Raw genomic sequence first — 15,939 nt, forward strand, 5'->3', positions numbered from 1 at the left:
GATGCTGGTATGCTACTTTGTTGTAACCACTGTGGTCCTGGCTGGTAGGCCAAAAAAGCGCTTCAGTGTGTTTCATATCACATCGGGTGCCACTGAACAATAACTAAACCAATTTATGGGGCGTCAATGCGTTTATGAACGCGTTCCATGGGATCCATCCACAGATTGAAACGCGTTTAGTTTGATTCTGGAGTGAGACACTGAGTTGACACTGCCAAGCCCCATGCATCTCATTCTCATACCGAGACGGTGGCATCGTATACTAGAAGATCAAATAAAACATTTAATTTCAGGAATCTGAATCATATCAGTTTTCTCTCGAATAGTAAAGACGTCTAGCTGAGAGGGTTAACTTCGTACGCATTAGTAATGCATGAGCAGTGGGAGGGGGCTGGCCGCGCGATGCCCCCCAATAGACTCTCGAGACATTGTCATGGAAAGAGACCACCGCCTCGCTATTGTCTCGCGGACTGCCAAGTTTATTATAAACACTGCGCGAGCTGGCCGGTACGCTGTCATACCGAACACTACGCGGAGGAGTTCAGGGAGGGAGCAAGAGAGACACGGACGTGAATGGAAAAGGAAGATATTCATACAAACAGAAAATAAAGACATTTCAGGAATATTGCTGTCAATGAAGAGAGAAGAACGTGACGAAATATAGGCCTATGGTAAAATATATTATGGTTTGACGGGAAACAAGAAAACAGATTTGGAGTGAGGAACTGATAACTTGGGGACCTAAAGCCGGTCCTTGGAGAAATTATAAACAAATAAACTAATTCTGTTGTCTTCTCTAGCTCTAAACGTTTTAATTACTCTCAAATCCTGAGAAGTTAATTTCATCCAGGTTTGCCCCTGAGTTGGCCGCCCTTGCGCCTCCATGTATAAGATGGATTACTCCTACCTGAACTCCTATGACTCGTGCATGGCGGCCATGGAGGCGTCGGCCTATGCAGACTTCAGCTCGTGCAGCCAGGCCAGCTCGTTCCAGTATAACCCGATCCGGACAGGATTTGGTGCAAACCCGGGCTGTCCGCCCCTCAGCACCGCGAGCTGCACACTGGGCGCCCTGCGCGAGCACCAGCCCACACCTTACTCCACAGGTAAGAGTATGCATTGTAAATGGGAGCGGGTAAAGGTAATCAGGACGAATTGGTAATCAGGCAAATAATTGCTCATCGTTTCATCTCCAGATGCACATTTCTGGTTGATGGTACAGGCCGTGGCTAAAGCGTTGGATTTTGTTGGGAATGTATACGTTAAAACGACGTGTTTGTTATACAAACTAATCCAAGTATAACATTTGTTAAATAGATGAAAACACGATTAATTGAAATAATAAGCCTAAATATTCTGCTTAACATTTCCATATATATTTAAGTGAAGGGTGGTTAAAATACATCATTATTGTGTTTGTTGGCATCCGAATAATTCAATCAGGGAAAAATTCGTTAGATGGCCAATGTATGTGTAATTTCAACCAATCTAATTTGTAATCAGTTTAATAAATGTCATGACAATTACCATAACATTAATAATTTCGTCTAACCATAATTTTCTTTTTCATTTGTTAGGCACTTATTTACACATTTTTATTGACTACATATCCGTCATGACTATATGATTTATCTTACGCTCATTAATACGCAAGATTTGTTGGCACTCCCTTCGATTTCGTAAACCTAAAACGCAAATGTGTTGATGATTTCCTGAGGAAACGAAATATCTCTAACTTTTTGGATCAAATAGTTTTTAAAAGACGTTTCCATTTCGGATCTAATCTATCTACGCACAGAACATTATATTCGTTTTTTCCCATGCTGTGGAAAAAAACCCTGATTTATTACAGATAATCGTTATGTATTAACGGTATGACACTTTTAATTTCAAACATTTTCAGTTAAATAAAAATGTATGTATTTGGTTATAAAATTTCATTAAATGCTCTTATTCAAATTATAAATTGTATTATTTAACACATTGTTATAATGATTTGAACACGGCTATAATGAGTATAATTAGACTTTTACTATGCATTTGCATAACAATGATTACATTTAAAATGCTGGGCTACTTTGAAATAGACTGATGCAAAATATAAACATCAATGTAAATAAAATTATCAATTACATAAATATGTGAATTACCTAGGCCTATTGATAGTAACTTATGTAAGTTAAAAACCTCTTGTTCAGGACAACAATTTTTCAGAGTCAAGCTATAGTCAGATTAAAGCAAATCCATAACATAACCTGTCGAAAAATACTTCCGAGATTTTTTTCCATAATTCAAATCAATGATTTGTTTTGTTATGACTGGTTGATTCCGCAGTTCCATATAAGTTCTTCTCAGACCCGTCCGGTTTGAACGAGAAGCGGAAACAGCGGCGTATCCGGACCACCTTCACAAGCTCACAGCTGAAAGAGCTGGAGCGCGTGTTTGCGGAAACCCACTACCCCGACATTTACACGCGCGAGGAGCTTGCCCTAAAGATCGACCTCACCGAGGCGCGGGTGCAGGTGAGTCCAGTGGTTATGTAGTGAGGTATTATCATGTCTGTCTAGTAAAATATATAATTACAAAAATAGACGCACTTTTACTGTCAATATTGTGGCCATCCACGAAATTGTAATGTCTGTAAGATAAACAGTGTGTAAATAGAAAAAATCAGTATTGTGAAAACCGGGTACAAAGATTTCCATAACCATAAATGTTCCATTTTGCTTAATTGTCTCCTTTTCTCAATATAGACCTATATACACAATAATTCCTTTATTTGAGTTTTGTTTTAGGACTAGTTTGTCTTATGTATTGATTTTGTTGCTGCTGTTTTAATAGTTGTGTGTTAAGATGGTTGAATAAGACTAAACTACGTGTCTTTGTGCATCAGGTGTGGTTCCAGAACCGACGGGCCAAGTTCCGTAAGGTGGAGCGTGCTGCTAGCTCTAAATCAGGCAACGGGACCGGGGGCTCAGGAGGGAGTAATGGAAGTACTGGTGGGAAAAAGGGTGAGCCTAGGTCTTCCTCAGACGACGACGAATCGAAAGAGTCCACCTGCAGCCCGACCCCTGACAGCACCGCCTCGCTGCCCGGCTCGGCCAATGGCAACATGGGTAGCCCAGCCAGCCTCAGCCCCAGTCCCGCCCCTAACGGCGGCTACTCTAACACCTCCAGCTCCCCTGTCCTCCAGGGGCTCAAACCCCCTGGCTGGCCCAGCCTAGGCCCTTCAAACCCTGGCATGGCCCAACCCGCAGCCCAGGCTCCTGAGCTGCTGAAGGCGTGGCAGCCAGCAGACAGTATGACAGGGCCTTTCGCTGGAGTGCTCTCCTCCTTCCATCGGAAACCCAATGCCCTGAAGACTAACCTGTTCTAGAGAGAGACACACAGTACTCTCCCTTCTAGATGATAAAGACATGGAGCAGACATCTCCAGTATAACTATATCTGTACTCCCCTTTCCCCTCTAACTTCTGCTTCTGGAGGGGACCAACCCTTTAATTTATTACCACCTGGACTCTAAGTGTCAGTTGTAGTGTGTCAGGGTGCGTGACTGTTTGTTTGAAGTGTGTTTCATGCATCTCATATGGGGAGTGTGTGTGTGTGTGTGTGTTAGTTGTTCTGTATGTTGAAACTCCAACAAAGATACACATATTCACCCTCCCTCCCCTCGCAAACACACATACACACACACAACACAAAAAAGGCATTAGGAGACATTGTCATGCACTTAGTAACAGTAGCTCCTAGGCCCTGTGCCTGGTATGTGAGCCAGCCAGGGCGGAGGTAAACAGTCTGTCTCCCTTGGGAGAATCAGGGGGACAAAACCCAAAACTGTTAACAGCAAGCACAACTTCCTTAATACCGCTGGCAGAGAGCAAGGAACCCCCAAATCCAATTATCCCCCTGAAGGCCAGTCCACACCCCTTCTCACAGCCTCACTGTCCCTCAGCCAGTGACCCCCCCCCCCCTCCCTCGAGACAGTTACCACGGTCAGGCAAGCAGCTCAAACATCTCATGAGCCTCACTCCTTTACCCTTTCCATAGAAGTGCCCCCCCCCCTGACTGACCGACTGAGGAAAGGAGAGCAAAGGTTAAATAGTTCAGTTAAGGGATTCAGGAGGTGAGCAAGAATTTCTCTGACCGTGAAAAGTGGTGGTCCGGTGGTCGGCCGATGTTACTGCATAAAACATAGAACCTCGCACCCAAGCATCACTTGAGGTTTGTGAAAGTCCCCAAGACAACTATACTAGTGGTGGGTTTATTTATTAATGAGAAAATAATGGAATAACAATAAAGAAGTGTTTTTGTGTGACCAAAAGGAGTAGAACCTTTTTAAATAGACAGATATCAAAATGTTGTAATTGAAATGATTTGTAAATAGTAATATAAATATTAGTTCTAGTGTTTTTTTCCACCCTCGACATTGCTTTAATGTGCCCAAAGAGCGTATCTCTCAGCTCATGGGCCATTTTGTCATAAGGTTAAAGGGAAGGTTTTTAGCAGTTGTGTGAAGGGTTAAAGAGCTGCTGTAATATTCTGTCAAATAAATCTACACTATAAAAGCACTGCTTAAACTCTTAAACAATGTGGTTGTGTTTCACTTTCTGTGAAAATGAATGGGAAGCCAAGAGACCAACCAAGGGACCACTATAGTATGTTAGTTGATCACCTGACCAACACACATCTCTCTCTCTCTAAGACAGGAGCCCGTTTTTAGTCCCTCGGTTTTAATAATGTGCTGCTGTACGATACAGTCTGTGTCGCATTAACGTAAACAATAACGGTGCTTTCTCATATTGGTCTTACCCTTAGAAACACAAGCACCTCCGAGTGCCACAATATACAAATGGCGTTTACAGATTAAATATTAGTTTTTATTAGCGACTGACCGACAACATGAGGTCAATGGTTACACAGTTACAGCACAAGTCTGGAGATGCAGACATTCTGTACAACAAATTACCCAAAAAGGATGTCGGAGCACGTGGCTGGAGAAAGAAAACTGGAGAGGGCAACAGGGAGAAGGCCCTGATGGGAAAAGGCACTATGGAATGAAATAAATCTACTTCATGCTATATGGCAGGACTGTTGACAACTACACATAAAAAGACATTCACTCACATCACTCCTGGTTCCACTTATTGTGCGAGACAGTCCATTTTTAACCACAGTCAAAAAGGGTCAACATATACATTCATATAAAACACGTGAACATTACAGTATAATGTCAAAAACAAGACAAACTTGGTGTCTTCCTTTTTTTTTTTTTACCCTTGTGCCTACTGAGGTTGAGAGGACAACAGCACCATCAAGTGGTGAAATGAGCGATCAGCAGCCTGTGATATGTGGCAGTGTTTTCGCTATGGATCCCGGGGTCCCACTGCGTTGGCTGGAATATCCTCATTTCCTCCGGTCCCATTTCCTCCGGTCCTAATTAGTACATGGACTACTGCATGATGGGTACAGAAGTTTGTGCGACTGGAGGAAGTAGGGCCACGGGAGCCCGTCACAATACAACAAAAAACAACATATTGGTTTAAGGAGAACAGGGTTACTCACACAGAGGACAGTGCTGGCTCGGTCCTCTGCATTCCCTTTATCTCAAACATAAAAACACACTAAGAACAACACGAATGATCCTCCTATTACTCCTTTTGATGAGCAGAATAAGAACAATACTAAATGTAGTTTCAGCAAGGTGCTCTCGTTGGCTGAGGCAATGTGAGTGATACCTAAAGAAAAGCTCTCGCTGCGTGCATACCATCTTGTCAATATGACCATGTGACTGAGGAAAATCCACTTTCGTTACTGGTTGGAAATCATTCCTGAGCTCAGACTTCCCACACACACTGAACTTTGACATCTGTTATAAGCATGTTACCTTAATAACAGCATTTCTGGTAGTTTAACCATTTTTAAAATCAATCTATTAATATCGTTTCGGAACAGTTAAATATGCTTACTAGCATAATCGCTGTACTTTTTGTTGGTGTTCTCAAGTTCGCATGTGAAAACTTTGCTCCCAGAAGTCACTTCTGAGTTCCCATCTCTTTTGTCACTCCAGGTTTGCTTCCTTTCGGGAGCAGACTGGTTTCTTAAGAAGAGGGGAGGTTTCGGGGGTGTCGGACAGTTAGGAGGTTGGCAGATCCGTGTAGTGATGTCTAATGCAGGACTGAAATCTTTCTACTGTTTAAATAAGGCTGGCAAACGCGGTAGCCACATTTATAATGACGGTCTTAAAAAAAGGACGTTTAACAAATCTGTTTGTCAAATTGAGTGCAATTTCTCTCAAAAGGCACAGTCTGGCGTAGATTGTTCAGCTCAGTTAAACTGGGTTTGACCCAGTATGGACTAGTTTCGGCTGGTTCAGCTCATTTCTGCTGTGCCTGCTGTTTCAGGCTTTCCAGCAGAATCCGCTTGTGGCCGGGGTCTAGAACCCCCGCCTCTTCCAGGTCCTCCTCTGTGATGTCACTGTGAAGGATGAAGCGGATTTGATTAGACTCAGGAAGGAGTGCGTTACATTATTTTTCTTTTTTAATCGGAGGGGTGTTCATGTCTACCTGAGGAACTCCAGGTCATCCCAGCCGTTGTGAAGTAGTCCCTCCTCGTAACACTCCAGGCCAAGCCTCAGTAGCCACTCCCCAACAGAAGACTCCCCGACAGAGAGCGACAAACTGCTGCTACCCCATAGCGCCTACACAAACACATGCATACACATTTAAACAATACAACCCTGTTTCTAGTAAGGGGACACATTCTTACAGTAAAAGGATAAAAGTGAGGACTTTTGGCCAATACTCATGGCCAAGAAGCCTTACCTTACCTGAAAGAAAGGGTTAGATTGTGCTTAGGGTTTGGTTATATTTTGGGAAGAAAGGTAGGTTATTGAGGTTAGGTGGCTTAAGTTAAGGGTAAAGGTTAAGTTTAAGGATTAATCTTTATTTTTTTAAGTGGTACTAAATTGCCGGTCTGTAATTTGCTAGACCATCGGTCCTCACTAAGATAGTAAAAGAGCAACATGCAGGTATGTGCACACAAACACACGCGCACCTCCTCTGGCAGATCTTCAGCTATGATCTCGGTGATGGGAGCGCGGGGAGGGAAGGTGCGACAGGCATCCCCCAACCCCTGACCTCTGGGGTGGGGTGGCGCAGAGGGGGCATGCGGGGTCGGGGAGTACTCGCTCTCGCTCAGCGTCTTCGCCATCTGCAGCACCGAGCATGACTGGTCGTCCAGCCCCCCGGCCCCTCCCCCTCCTCTCCTAAAGCCCTCCCCGAGGCAGAAGGCAGGGCCGGGATTGGCTGCAGGGATCTTCACCTCTGCCAGGTCGGGGTAGAGGTGGCGGGACTTGGGAAAGGAAGCGTCCACCGTCTCCAGGGCACCTTTAGGGAGGGGTGGAGGGGGGAAGTCCGGAGGAGGGCGGTTCAGAGTGGCCCCTCCCCCCGCTTGCACCGCCGCCCCCACAGCCACAGCGCTCCCGTCCTCCTCCGAAGAACCCTCCTCACTGATAGCGCGGACAGGCTGACCAGCCGCGTGCCAGCGGGGTTGGGAGGGCCCAGAAGGGGGCTTACCCCGGCCCCCTCCAAAGGGCGCTGCCTTGCCGGCTGGGGGGGAGCAAGGGGAGGGGAGGAGCTCCGAGGACAGGGCTGCAGCCGATTGGTTAGGAACACCCTCCAGGATGTAGTAGGCAGGGTTATTGTAGCTGTTGTTCTTACAGGCGGACGGGTCGACCTCAGAGTCCTGCTTAGCCCTGGAAGACACGGAATGAGGAGTGTGAACATGTGCGTGTGTGAGCGAGCGAGGTCGAGTATGCTTGTGTTTGTACTACCTGACTGTAGTCCCCTCCTCTTTGGTGCTCCTCTCTGCCTCCTCGCTCACCTTCCCAAGCTCCGCCCCCACATGTTTGCGTGTCAGCGACGGCCTGCGGGACCAGGAGGAATGTGTTTAGAACACGGCGGGACTCAAACAGAAACAGACTCCGTTCCAGATGATTCGGGGGGGTACGCACTTGACGTAGTCGTGTCCTGATCGGGGGGGCAGGGTGGACTTTCCTTTAGGGCCTCCCGTCTCATCCTTATCCACACTGATCCACTCTACAGAACACACACACACACCACGTGTTTACTCCTGAATCCGCGCACACACACACACACGCACACGCACGCACACACACACACACACGCGGTTACCATAGAGCCTCTCCCTGGTGCCCATCCTCTCAGCGGGCACGCGGACCCTCATGGACCCCCGGATGTTGCCTGTCTCCTCCCCTCTGTGAGAAAGGTAGGTGTGGAACTGCTGGGCTGTACTCCCGATCATGGACTTCAGAGCCAGCACACACTCTCCTGGAGACACACACACCGTCGAAAACACATAATGAGCCGAAGGCACACAACTGTAGATGAAGCTTGCTCACACGCACGCACGCACCGTAGGATTCGTATCCATCCAGGGACTTGACCGTCAGCAGCAGGTGTTGGTCCTGGAGGTATTCTATCTCTGAGAGGAGGGGCTTCAGCGTGGTTAGCTGCTTATTGGACCAGCCCACGCGGAGGAAGTTGACGTTGTCACTGCTCTGACTGTCATTCTCATAACTCTTCTTAAACTCTAGAGAGATAGAGAGACCGACAGAGACGGTCAGAGAAGGATGATCACGCGTCATCCAGTCTTACCCGATGTCCCCCGGACCCGACCGGGCATTGACCGTACATCAACTCAGTTGTTGCTTGCTTTTCGGGCTTTCAGACTGGGTATCTGTAAAAGCACTTGGTGACAACAGCTGATGGAAAAATGGCTTTATAAAATACATTTGATAGATTGACAGTGACTAACGAACTGTGTTTTAAGATGCATTTTGGGTCCCTCTACCTATGGTCCCGGAGAACAGAAACACATCTGGTCTCCCAGGACTGAATTCTCAGGATGAAAAGTACATTGACTACAGTGGGTATAGAAAAAGAATCACCCCCCTTTAAAAGAATCACATTTTGTTGCTTTGCAGCCTGAAATGAAAACGGACAGACATTTTTTTTTGTTTAATTCAGCTGTATTTACAACTTATAACACCCAAGTAAAAGACATAATACCAACTTGTCAGAATTTTGTTTTACAAAATAAAAAACAGAATCACTGAGTTGGAAAAAGAATCACTTGTAAACCCAACCAGGTGTAGTTAATCACCTTCTCAATAGCACACAAAGCCAATTGACTTTCAGCTGTGATCAGCTGTGGTCATTTTGATTTGCTCAGCATGAAACAAGCTTTTCCTGAAGCATTTCAATCCTTGGTAGTGCAACTGAAGAAAACAATCAACTATGGGGGGCAAGGCATTGTCAAAAGATCTCCAGGATAAAATTGTGGACAGGCACAAGTCAGGAGATGGATCAAAAAAATGTCAAAGGCTTTATCAGTGCCTAGAAGCAGAGTGAAGTCTATTATTAAGAAGTGGAAGGTATTTGGTACAACACAGACCCTCCCTGGGTCAGGACGTCGCTCCAAACTGGATGAAAGAGCCAGGAGGAAACTGGTCAGAGAGGCTACCAAGAGGCCTACAGCAACTCTGAAGCAGTTGCAGGAATTCATGACAACGAGTGGTCATTGTGTGCATGTGACAACAATATCACAAATTCTCCACAATTGTGGCTTGTATGGGAGAGTTGCAAGAAAAAAGCCACTCCTCAAGGAAGGCCACATGCAGTCACGACTGAGCTTTGCCAAAACGCACCTTGAAGATTCTAAGGCCACGTGGAAAAATGTGTTATGGTCAGATGAGACAAAAAAATTACTTGGCCTCAATGCCAAACGATATGTCTGGCGAAAATCCAATACAGCTCACCATCCAAATAACACCATTCTTACAGTAAAGCATGGAGGTGGTAATATCATCTTATGGGGTTGTTTTTCTGCAGCAGGGACTGGAGCACTTGTCAGGATAGAAGGAAAAATGGATGGGGCAAAATACTGTCAATTCTTGAGGAAAATCTGCTGTTTTCTGCCAGAAAGTTGTCAATGGGAAGAAGATTTACCTTCCAACATGACAATGACCCAAAGCACAAAGCAAAACTGACCACACAAAGGTTGAAGGAGAAAAGGTGAATGTCCTTGCATGGCCTAGTCAGAGCCCGGACTTTAACCACCATCAAACTTAAACCACCATCAAATTAAACTGAACTTGAGCAGTTCTGCAAAGAAGAGTGGTCAAATTTTGCAATGTCTAGTTGTGCAAAGTTAGTAGAGACATGTCCCAACAGACTAAAGGCTGTGATTAAAGCAAAAGGTGGTTCAACAAAATACTGACACAAGGGGGTGATCCTTTTTCCAACTCAGTGATTATGTTTTTGTATTTTTTTCTGACATGTTGGTGTTATATCTTTCACTTGGATGTTATAATTTTCACTGAGTAAATACAGCGGAATGAAACAAAAACTGTGTCTGTCTTCATTTCAGGCTGCAAAGCAACAAAGTGTGATCATTTTAAAGGGGGCTGATTCTTTTCTATACCCACTGTAAGTGTCTTGGACCTTCAGAACCAGAAGTCGTCTATACCCCTTCAGAGTGGCAACTGGTGTGTGTGGATCTCACCCTCCAGGCAGGTAGAGTAGAATTCGATGAAGAACTTGGTTCTGCTGGCAGTTTTCACTATAGCCTCGATGCTCTCAAATTCAATATAGGCCTGCTCAGAGGTTTTAGGGAGGCCTGGAGAAAAGGGTCGGGGAGAAGGACAGCGTTACAAACCCCGCCAGGTCCGCTGACATCATGACAAACAGCGGAGGTTATAGACAAGACGTACCTTTCTTGGAGACGAACTGCGAGGTGACCCCTACTTCAAAAGTGGCAAACACTGGTGAGTGGTCACTGGTCACGATGTCATCCGTACAGCCTGAAAGGAAGACCGGTCCATCAACCATGACGCTGAGCACTTCCATCTGGCGTGTCTTAAAGAAAGTAGACGGCCTCGCAAAAATGCTACTGCTAGCGACCACGCTGCGACCCCGTTGGTGTTGAAAGTATGAGAGCGACATGAGCGCCAGTCCTGGATGACTCTGAGGGTACGGAGTGGAAGCTGTGCATCTCATTCTTCAGGCATGAGGGGGTTAAAGTAGCTGAAAAATGTATATGATCCCCTGCTGATTTTGTATATTTGCCCACTGACAAAGAAATTATCAGTCTATAATTTTAATGGTAGGTTTATTTGAACAGTGAGAGACAGAATAACAAATAAATCCAGAAAAACACATGTCAAAAATGTTAGAAATTGATTTGCATTTTAATGAGCGAAATATGCATTTGATCCCCTCTCAATCAGAAAGATTTCTGGCTCCCAGGTGACTTTTATACAGGTAACAAGCGGAGATTAGGAGCACACTCTTAAAGGGAATGCACCTAATCTCAGTTTTTTATCTGTATAAAAGACACCTGTCCACAGAAGCAATCAATCAGATTCCAAACTCTTCCACCATGGCCAAGACCAAAGAGCTATCCAAGAATGTCAGGGACAAGATTGTAGACCTACACAAGGCTGGAATGGACTACAAGACCATCGACAAGCCGCTTGGTGAGAAGGTGACAACAGTTGGTGCGATTATTCACAAATGGAAGAAACACAAAGGAACTGTCAATCTCCCTCAGTCTGGGGCTCCATGCAAGATCTCACCTCGTGGAGTTGCAATGATCATGAAAACGGTGAGGAATCTGCCCAGGACTACACGGGAGGATCTTGTCAATGATCTCAAGGCAGCAAGGACCATAGTCACCAAGAAAACTATTGGTAACACTACGTGGTGAAGGACTTCAATCCTGCAGCGCCTGCAAGGTCCCCCAGCTCAAGACAGCACATGTACAGGCCCGTCTGAAGTTTGCCAATGAACATCTGAATGATTCAGAGGAGAACTGGGTGACAGTGTTGTGGCCAGATGAGACCAAAATCGAGCTCTTTGGCGTCAACTCAACTCGCCGTGTTTGGAGGACACGGCGCTGTTCAAATAAACCATTAAAACCATAGACTGATCATGTCTTTGTCAGTGGGCACACATACAAAATCAGCAGGGGATCAAATACTTTTTCCCCTCACTGTACTTTTTCTAGTAGTTTTATTTCACACCTATGAATCAAATATCTAATGTGTTACGGCCTTGCCTCATCAATACAACTTGATACGCCTCCTTCGATGTGCATTTCATCAAGTCGTTCTGTTTCTCACACTGCTCGCTCAACCATTTTCCGTCGCCTACGTAGAAGAACACGGTCCTAGGTAGGAAACTTCTATTTATCTCCCAGGTGCCCGACCCACCAAAAGGAGTCGCTAGAGAGTGATGAGCCAAGGCAGCCCTGTCCGACATCCACCCTCCCACCCTGAGCAACTCTAAAGTGCCCTCTGCTGGACCCTCTCACAACTGTTGGTATGTTGAAACCAGGATTCAAATTCCTACAGCTGCACTGTAAAACCTGTGACTTAACACCACTCAGCCAACTACAAACGCTTCCAGTAAATCTACTTTGTATAGACGAAGTAACACAAGCCAGTGGGAGGGGCCTAAGACAACTGAAACAGGATGTATTCATGGGTTATTAAAGAGGCTAACAGGGTCTTACCATAGGAGTTACAGACAATGTGAGTCTCTGGATACGACTTCCACAGGATCCTGTCACACCAGGAAGGGACATTAGTCCTCATCTGAGGGAGAGACATATTCACAGAGACAGAGAGTGAATGAGATACAGTAACAGAGACACAGAGAGAGAGATACAGTAACAGAGACACAGAGAGAGAGATACAGTAACAGAGACACAGAGAGAGAGATACAGTAACAGAGACACAGAGAGAGAGATACAGTAACAGAGACACAGAGAGAGAGAGATACAAAGACAAACACGTACAGAGAGGAGAGAGGGACATACAGAGGAGAGAGGGAAAGAGACGAGAAGGCAGACAATGGGAGATGTTTTAATCTTTGTGTGTCTGTGTGTTTTACGTACCCCTGTGGCCTTCTGTTTCTGCCACACGTATGTGTCCCTAGAGCCTCGTTCATAGCGGTAAGTGGGAGGGTAGGATATTTCTTCCTCCGCTAAAACAGGGAACCAACCAACCACATTACCACACACCCCTCTGATGTGGTCTTTCACAGAAGTCAGCTGAGCGCATCGTTAAAGATGGAAATAAGTGTGCATGCGCACGTTACCGACCAAAGCGCAGGAACACCTTGTTCTTCTCTCTCTCCAGGTTAAGCTGGTCCACCTTGAGGAGAGGCTCAAACTCCTTCCTGTTGATGTAGTTCAGGATCTCCTGGATGTGTGTGAGAGAGGAACGGAGTGGGAAAAACACACTCACACAGGAACACATGTGTTTTTGCAAGCGTCTACATCAGTCCACCTGTATATCCATGTCCAGCCGGTAATTGAGGTCCCCCAGCCAGAAGAGGTGAGTGAAGCGTAGGGAGATGTCAAATGAGCTCAGCTGTTTGTCACCCAGAGAGAGCTGCCGCAGGATATCTAGGTAGTTCTGGTTCCTCCTGCAGGGTTCAGAGGTCGAGTAGGGTTTTAAGGGGGAGGGGTCCAGTCAGACTGCAGTCACAGCGACACGTTCAGCATGCTGTATGATTTCGGTGGGTTTGTGTGTATACCTGCCGATCTTTTCGTTGCCTGACGTTAGGTGACAGTTCACAAAGCCAAAGGAAGTTCCGTTGAACATGAAAGACACGCCCACAGCCCCTTTGTTACCTAGCAAGAAAAGGCAAACAGCGTGAGCGTCGTGAACTGTTTGTAAATGTCTGTGTGTATATTTGCGTGTATAAAGGTCTTACCCAATGTGTTGGCGATGCCAGTTTTAACACTGGACACTCCCACATGACTGATTCGGTTTTCATGTTCTGGTTTAACCAGCACCGCTATCTTGATGTTCCACAGTGTCTGAACCGCAATCTAGAACCCAGGAGATGGAAGAGTAACGCTGATGTTAACCCCTTACGCTAGTTGGTATTGGCCTGATTGGGTTTGAGCTACAATCAAACGTGTCTTACAGAACAAATATAAAAACCATGCAATGGGGGCCATTGAAAACTGTTTTATTACATTAGGGGAAATTGTCAGACCAATTATTAGAGCACAGTAGTAAACAGCACAAACGACTGGATCCAAACTATTGATGTGATGTGCATTTCTCCATTTGTGTAATTTTCTCTGCATTTGTTCATAAAAGAAAAATGAATCTGAATAAAACTCTGGATAAATTCAGCAACATGATTATATTCCTGGAAAATGTGTGTCAGGTGTAACAGGATGAAAAGAAAAACAGTGGCTTGACCGAGAGGGGTAACAGGAGTCTCCAGGTGGTCAAACACCACGCCAAGGTGGGTACAGGAATACGAATGAACAGGACTCAAACTTTGCTTTCTGGGTGAGGTGGGAAACACCAAAAAGCATATCAAGCTACAGATCTGCTGCCCGTCCCCCCCCCGGCCGTCTGCCCGTCCCCCCCCCGGCCGTCTGCCCGTCCCCCCCTCGGCAGCCTGCCCGTCCCCCCCTCGGCCGCCTGCCCGTCCCCCCCTCGGCCGCCTGCCCGTCCCCCCTCGGCCGCCTGCCCGTCCCCCCCTCGGCCGCCTGCCCGTCCCCCCCTCGGCCGCCTGCCCGTCCCCCCTCGGCGTCTGCCCGTCCCCCCCTCGGCAGCCTGCCCGTCCCCCCCTCGGCCGCCTGCCCGTCCCCCCTCGGCCGCCTGCCCGTCCCCCCTCGGCCGCCTGCCCGTCCCCCCCTCGGCCGCCTGCCCGTCCCCCCCTCGGCCGCCTGCCCGTCCCCCCCTCGGCCGCCTGCCCGTCCCCCCCTCGGCCAGCCTGCCCGTCCCCCCCTCGGCCGTCTGCCCGTCCCCCCTCGGCAGCCTGCCCGTCCCCCCCTCGGCCGTCTGCCCGTCCCCCCTCGGCAGCCTGCCCGTCCCCCCCTCGGCCGTCTGCCCGTCCCCCCTCTGCCGTCTGCCCGTCCCCCCTCGGCCGTCTGCCCGTCCCCCCTCGGCCGTCTGCCCGTCCCCCCTCGGCCGTCTGCCCGTCCCCCCCCGGCCGTCTGCCCGTCCCCCCCCGGCCGCCTGCCCGTCCCCCCCTCGGCCGTCTGCCCGTCCCCCCCTCGGCCGTCTGCCCGTCCCCCCTCTGCGTCTGCCCGTCCCCCCCCGGCCGTCTGCCCGTCCCCCCCCGGCCGTCTGCCCGTCCCCCCCCGGCCGTCTGCCCGTCCCCCCCCGGCCGTCTGCCCGTCCCCCCCCGGCCGTCTGCCCGTCCCCCCCCGGCAGCCTGCCCGTCCCCCCCTCGGCCGTCTGCCCGTCCCCCCTCGGCAGCCTGCCCGTCCCCCCCTCGGCCGTCTGCCCGTCCCCCCTCGGCAGCCTGCCCGTCCCCCCCTCGGCCGTCTGCCCGTCCCCCCCCGGCCGTCTGCCCGTCCCCCCCCGGCCGTCTGCCCGTCCCCCCCCGGCCGTTTGCTCGTCCCCTCTCACCGGTTTGTAATCCAGTTCGGTGTGTTCTTTGAGCGCGGCGCGGAGAGAGTCGACCCACTCGCGGTCGCACACGGAGTTCTCCTGCGTTCCGAACACATACAGGTCGTGTGGAATGGTCACGGTCATCTCGTCTAGCGTTTTCCCCAGCCCCCGACACAACACCCAGGAACCCACCAACTTGGGGGAAGGCACCGAGCCTAAACACACACACGGCAAGAAAAATTCAGTTACGTGATTCGAGAGTTATCGTTAAAATGTAGTGTGTGTGTATTTGGTGTGTGTGTTTGGGCACTACTCACCCATGTTCCAGGTCCCTATGAAGATTGAGATCATGTCTGGCTCATCTTGGTTGGAATGTTTGTTCTTCATCAGCTGCAGGAGCTGACAAAATGCCTCCCGCTTCTGAAACACAGTATAGAATGGAGTGTGTTATATCTTTCTGAAACACACAGTGTAACGTTAGAATGGAGTGTG

At 48.1% G+C, this 15,939-nt stretch overlaps 1 protein-coding gene across 1 annotated transcript; it reads left to right on the plus strand.

The window, feature by feature from the left end:
• The first annotated feature begins 471 nt into the window (after window positions 1-471).
• phox2a (paired like homeobox 2A) lies at window positions 472-3,594 on the plus strand. Its single transcript, XM_010902278.4, has 3 exons — window positions 472-1,106; window positions 2,335-2,522; window positions 2,894-3,594. The coding sequence occupies exons 1-3, from the start codon at window positions 884-886 to the stop codon at window positions 3,374-3,376; spliced, it is 894 nt and encodes a 297-aa protein (XP_010900580.2). The 5' UTR covers window positions 472-883; the 3' UTR covers window positions 3,377-3,594.
• The last annotated feature ends 12,345 nt before the right edge of the window (window positions 3,595-15,939 follow it).

Source organism: Esox lucius, chromosome 1 (genome assembly GCF_011004845.1).
Source record: "Esox lucius isolate fEsoLuc1 chromosome 1, fEsoLuc1.pri, whole genome shotgun sequence".
Classification (NCBI taxonomy): domain Eukaryota; kingdom Metazoa; phylum Chordata; class Actinopteri; order Esociformes; family Esocidae; genus Esox; species Esox lucius.

Coding starts and splice junctions, on each gene's coding strand:
- phox2a (XM_010902278.4), top strand. CDS start 884: ATGTATAAGATGGATTACTCCTACCTGAACTCCTATGACTCGTGCATG. Junction 1,107..2,334: donor GCCCACACCTTACTCCACAG/GTAAGAGTATGC, acceptor TTGATTCCGCAG/TTCCATATAAGTTCTTCTCA. Junction 2,523..2,893: donor TCACCGAGGCGCGGGTGCAG/GTGAGTCCAGTG, acceptor TTTGTGCATCAG/GTGTGGTTCCAGAACCGACG.